Raw genomic sequence first — 6,185 nt, forward strand, 5'->3', positions numbered from 1 at the left:
CAGACAAATACCTCACGGCGCTCTACACACCAACTCACTCGCCCTAACCCGGATCGAGCATTAGAGAAGTATCAGCACCTAACCCCGTGTAACAAAGCTGAGTAAGGCTATCTTGGTCGCCCATATCCTGCTAGCATTAGCATCTCAATTATACTACACAGGCACCCAGATCCTAGACGGTTTACCTGAACTAGCGACCAGAGCTTTCTCATCGAGACGACGCCTCTCCCTACACTCTTACACAGACTGAGTCCTTCTAACCAGTAGAGATACTCCTTCTGTAAGAACACATCAATAGCTGCGACTTGATCACTACTAACGTCCTCTGCCCAAAATTTAGGTTTTAAGTTGCAGAGATGGTCAACACAGATCTGACTACACTGCCTACGACGAACACAAGGGAACCGCTGCTGCAGAAGATGGATCTCACGTGATTGGCATGGATACTTCCAGACCTGCGCGCTACACTTTACGCTTATCAGGCTAGTGTAATGCAGTATGGAAAGATCCTAAGATCTAATATAAGCACGCTAAGCTTAGCGGCTAATGCCTAAGATCGAGTCTTGTTCACGGATAAATTCAGAATAAAGTTTACTAAGATCAATCCTTAGTAGAAACTAGAAAATATTCTATAGTTATCAGTCTACACTCTTGTTATCCCGAGATAGAAGTCACTGTTAGCTGTTATGTTAAAATAGGGGTATAAAACTATTGGGGCTTGCTGTAGATCGAAAGGTATAAGCGACAGCAGAGCTCAATAGTGTGTAATCTTTTCCTTCTAAGCCTTTATAGCATAGAGAAAGGTCTACAAAATAGCTCTATAGTGTACTAGGCAAATATAAGCTGTGTTAGAATATCTGTGGTGTTTAAACTGTAGGATCTTTGGGGCACGGAGGGATTTGCGTCACGCAGGGATGGACGTTAATTGGGGTGCCTTGTCTTTTGTGATCATCTCTTGTTTGTTCGTGTTAATGCTTTCACAAGATGCTAATATAACTATACTGGAAAGGCCCAGCATCTATCGATAGCTTGCCTACACGTTGGAAGTCGTAAGCATGACAGACAATCCATTTCACCCTCGAATAGAGACGAAGCAGTAATAAGTTCCGGCATGTTTGCTAACAGACTAGACCAGATGGTCTGATGAAACACGTACGTTTGGAAGACGACGGCAGTGATGTGCAGAATCTTTATAGTTACAGTAGAGAATGAGCGACCACCGCTTCTTCCAGGCTGATTTAAACCAACGGAGTTTGATTCAAATCTGGAGACATGAGTGGAGTTAGCTGAAGATACATCATGGTTGGCATTTGCACCATAGGATATGGGTAAGATGATACTTCTTACAGAAAAGAGATACCTCTTATATACGTCTCCGTCGTGTTTGAAGAGTTTTACTGAACGGTGTCACGTTGATTGAGTTGAGATTACAAGGTTGTATCATACAAACTGATTGTCGTACTCGGACCAAGCCAGGTCATGTGGGTTGTCTATTGCATCAGAATCTTCGATTCGTGATATCTGTTCATCGTGTTTCTTCAGCCGGTGGTGTTGTTTCATATTAGTGAGAATGTAGTTCATCTACAGATGAAGCTGATCGGACCAGACAAGTGGGACAACCACATTAGCCTATACGCAGTACGTTTGTCAAGATACTCCGATGGTCCGATCTAAAATAGAAACGGAGAAGAAGGGACATCAGGCTGTAAAAGACGGCGGCTAGCTTGACTGGGAAGAAGTTGCGTGCAGAAAGTGTCACGATGAAGGGTCTCTCAATTGTACGTAGCGTTGCTCTGGTGAAACCCAGAAGAATCTTTTGCGGCTCCATATTGCTACATTTGCTCATGGCACGGGAATGCTGCAAGTTGCCGAGATGGCGATTCAGCGGTGTGATCGAATATGGTATCCGCAGGCTTCCACACGGGTCCAAAGTGGTATAGAGATGCGGTTGAGCATGCATTGGTCATGGAAGAATGGTTTTGTTTTGGCCCGAAGTGCTGCAGCATGCGCGATTAGATAGGCTTTAGTCCCTCGGAATGCGTCATTTTGATGGTGGTATAGTGTCGTATACATTCGACGCATCATTTTAGCCGTTCGGTAAGTACTTTGAAAGACACGATGCGTTAATACCTCGGGTTGACCATAGCTGAAGAACAATGGAAAAATACGACGAGAAGAAATCGCAAATGCTCCAATACAAAATCTTCCGTGGTCATGTTGGTGCTACATGGAAATTTGTGATGGTCTCTGAGCTGACTTGATCAGCTAGTTCCACGGCACTGTTGGTACTTCTACCGTTGAAGTGGACCAGCGTTACAGTAAAATTGGTCACGGAAAATCTGGAACCGGCATAGAGAGTTGAGGTTTCTCTACCTTTCCCACCCGTGTTTCAGGGTTAACGGCTAAAGTCAAAGAGGGCCAAACAAAGGTGCATCAATGTACAGCGGGCTCCGGACTAATATAGAGTGGCAAATCACCGAGATATTGCATATGTGAACTTTCTTTGGTACAAGCGATTAAACCGGAAGTGATGGAACGCGTGTCGATTAGGCAATGTCGTTTTACATCGATCGTTTGAGGCGAACTTGAGGCTATTGTTGTGAAGAGAGGAGAACGATATCTTTTTTTTTTTGCAGATCTTTCAGGAGGGTGGATTAGCTTGCACAGGGGAGGCATAGGTTGTAATTACCCAACACCAATACGGCATACCGCCCAAACAGCGACTGCGATAGGGCTGATTGAAGGGGATTTGATGAGTTGCAGAGGCGTGGAGATTTAGGCGCAGGCCTGGCGACAGTAATGGGCGTGTGGATCGAAATGATTTACGCCCACACGGGATACCAAGCTCGTATTGATGTGGTGTTTTTTGCTGGGCAGTCGACGCCTCAGACATGCAGATGGGAGTCGAGTGTTGCCTCAGGCCCCAGGATGTCAGTGGGCGATGGGCTATACGCCCATTCTCCACCAATCTGGACCGGCCAACGTCAGCAGCATCTCGCGTCAAAGGATGGCGATGGGGAGGTGGATGCTTGGCGGGCAGATGGATTGAGGCATGGCAGATCAGGTGATTGGTGCGAAATCTGGGGGTTGAGTGGGCGTGTGGTAAGCCGACGGATAAATTTCAGGCGCAGCTATCGGCGAAGGCGCCCTGGTGCCCGCGCCGGGACCGTCGACTATCCTACAGCTCCGAGCTAGTGCCAATGCCAACGGCATATTCACCGTCCAGCCATAGGACGGCTCTGAAGCGAACAAACGCGCGCGGTTTGCGGAGGCTTGGGGCTTCCACTTCTGTTCAGGACATGGTGCTATCTCTCTATCTCCAAACCTCACACGCACTGCGATTAAATCAAAAGCCAGTCCTGCATCCCACCCCCCCACGGATGAATCTAGTACAGCGCTCACTGTGAGGCGCTTGTATTTCTCCAGACGCACCCCCAACTGCCTCAGCCTCGTCGACGCTTTGGAGATGGTAGCGACGGTTGTTGCAGTTTGCCAGTTGTATTCCGCCCGTCGCATCCTCGCCGAGATCCAGCATCGCATCAACGGCTTCAACACATACGGCTAATCCAAAGCGACAACACCAACAGAACCACACTTTTATCTTCTTCACCCATGGCCACCATGGTGCAGACTGCCGGGGGCGTGACCTCCCCTCACCTGAAAGAAGGTATGGTCATTGACGTGCAGGAGATTCCACATGGCGCCCGACCCGCGCTCCTCATCCTGCACAACGAGGGCGAGGAAAGCATTGTAGATACAATTGCCGATGTTTTGGGACAGAGATGGGAGTTGGCGTCGTCGATAGAGGACGCGCTGGCCGGCCCAAAGGAAACAGTGTATGGGTTGAGCAGCTTGGTTGCAAAGCCGCACTTGGACAGCTGGGACCGGTCCAGGCTGTTGATCAACACACACCGGGTGGATGGAAGCTACGAGCTGGACGAAAGCATCACCGACCGATGCGACTATGAATATCTCTACACACGATCGCCCTTTTTCCGTCGAGACGTTTCGCGCTACCTCTCCTTTATCCTAGGCCAGATTGGCCCCCACCGCGACCTTACCAAGAAGGCGCGAACGACGTTAATCTCGACCACGTTCCCCGACGTACATGCCGCGCTTCCGAATTTGGATATCTTGTCGGTTGGTGCGGATGCGATAGAGATTCGGGTGGACCTGCTCGAAGAACCTCTGGCGGATGGGACCATCAGCAAGGTGCCCAGCCTCAAGTATGTGGGCGAGCAGGTCATGGTGTTGCGCCAGCGCACTGAGCTGCCCATCATCTTTACAACGAGGTGCACAAAGGAGAACGGCCGATTTCCCATGGACGACCCTTCGCTCTACTACCGATACCTTGCGCGCGCGATACAATGGGGCTGCGAGTACATTGACGTGGAGCTGTGGCTGCCCGAGGAAATCCGCAAGAAGTTGGCTGAGAATAAGGCATGCACCAAGATCATCTCGGCCTTTCACGACTTCTCGGGCACCTTCAAGTGGACGTCACCTGAAACGCAAAGGCTGTTCGAGATGGGGGCGGTGTATGGAGACATTGTCAAGATGTATGCGCTGGTCAACTCGATGCAGGAGAACTACGAGCTCGAGTACTTCCGGTCGACGATTCAAGCCAAGTACCCACACCCGCCCTTCTCTGGACTTAACATGGGGCCTATGGGTCAGCTCTCAAGGACTCTCAACAAGATATTCACGCCCATTACGCACCCACTGTTGCCCATGATTGCAGCGCCGGGGCAGCTGAGTGCAGCCGAGATCAATGCGGCGCTGCACACCATGGGCCAGATGCCGAAGCGGGATATATACGGGATTGGAAGCTTCCGGTCGACGTCGCAGGCCATGTTTTTTGAGAAGTGCTTCAATGAGCTTAGCCTGCCGCATTCATTTAGCTTTGCCGAGAGAGGGCCAAAGGCATCGATTGAGCACATTCTCCGGCGCAACAACTTTGGGGGGGCCTATATCAACCCGCCGCTGGGAGCGTCTGCGCCATACCTACCGTCTCTGTCGAATGCGGCGCGGGCTATTGGCCAGGTTGACACGGTGTTAGTGCCGCCGGGAAGCAGCAATGCATCGCTGATTGGTGACAATACTCGGTGGAAGGGGATACGAGCGACACTGACACGCGACTTTGTACCGTCGGCATACAGCGGACAGGCAGCGCTGTTGCTAGCCAACAATGAGGGTGATGCATCGGCGTCTATTTTCGCACTCAAGAACCTAGGCATCGGGCCTATCTACACTATAGGGTTCAAGTCACATGGTCCATTATCTACTGACGTGTCGCCGGTGCGGTCGATTGAAGATGTCAAGCGACTGCAACAGCCGTTTGTGATTATCTCAGCGCTGCCGGCGGAGAAGTCGCTGCTGGTGGTGCCCCTGCTGAAGCACTACCGGGTGGCTGGGCGCAACGGCAGTCCCGAGGGCAGCCCCAAGGTACTCGGAGCGGTGGGGACCAAGACAGCAGGCAAGGTGTTTGTCGACCTGGCAAGTGGGCCGCGCAAGGTGGACACATTGGAGATTGCAACGTCGGCAGGCTGGACAGCGTATGGGATTGCTGATGTGTCTGCATGGACGACGGTGGAGACGATTAGGAAGCTGGTTGGGCAAAACGTGTGCTATGACTTTGTGCGACTGGCATGTGGGCGGGGGCACTTTTAAATTTGCGACATGAAGGGATGACGGGCACTGCAGCAGATAGGTAATGAATGAATGAACGAGCAAGCAAGCAAGCATAATCACATGCAGAACGTGTCTGGTAAAAGTGATGGATGATAATGATGATGATGATGATGCAGGATGCGAGGCGGGGGGTGTGGCGGTTCTCGTGCAAGAGGCGTGAGTGAGTGCCTGTGTGGGTGCAGTGCAGTGCAGTGCATTGCACATGTGTGTGTGTGGGTGTGGGTGAAGGAAGGGCAAGTCAGTAACCGGAAGCGTAGCGGCAACCGGGGATGGGAACAGCGTGCAGAGGCCGGGTCGGTGTGTGTGGGCGCGAGTGATTGGCGTGCGGGCGATACCCCAGATTTCCAGAACAGAAGAAGCGAGGCCGTCCGGCACTACTGGGCGGGCTATGCCTCAGACGACCTGGCTCTGCCTCAGACGACCTGGCTGCGTCAGACGAGCGCAATCAAAAGCGCTAAATTGCAGATACAGCCCATGCATGGGGGACGGGGGAGGGG

At 51.4% G+C, this 6,185-nt stretch overlaps 2 protein-coding genes across 2 annotated transcripts; both read left to right on the forward strand.

Annotated features, from left to right (window-relative positions):
* Positions 1-2,156: 2,156 nt before the first annotated feature.
* On the forward strand, positions 2,157-2,362 carry COCCADRAFT_10292 (uncharacterized protein; the record flags this gene model as incomplete). The annotated part of the gene is made up of 2 exons (XM_007720538.1): positions 2,157-2,216; positions 2,270-2,362. 2 exons carry the CDS (start codon positions 2,157-2,159, stop codon positions 2,360-2,362), a joined length of 153 nt encoding a protein of 50 aa, XP_007718728.1.
* Positions 2,363-3,612: 1,250 nt separating this feature from the next.
* COCCADRAFT_112892 (uncharacterized protein) lies at positions 3,613-5,667 on the forward strand (the record flags this gene model as incomplete). Its single annotated transcript, XM_007720539.1, has 1 exon — positions 3,613-5,667. One exon carries the CDS (start codon positions 3,613-3,615, stop codon positions 5,665-5,667), a length of 2,055 nt encoding a protein of 684 aa, XP_007718729.1.
* Positions 5,668-6,185: the final 518 nt, after the last annotated feature.

The sequence above is a fragment of the Bipolaris zeicola genome (assembly GCF_000523435.1).
Source record: "Bipolaris zeicola 26-R-13 unplaced genomic scaffold scaffold_510, whole genome shotgun sequence".
Lineage (NCBI taxonomy): Eukaryota > Fungi > Ascomycota > Dothideomycetes > Pleosporales > Pleosporaceae > Bipolaris > Bipolaris zeicola.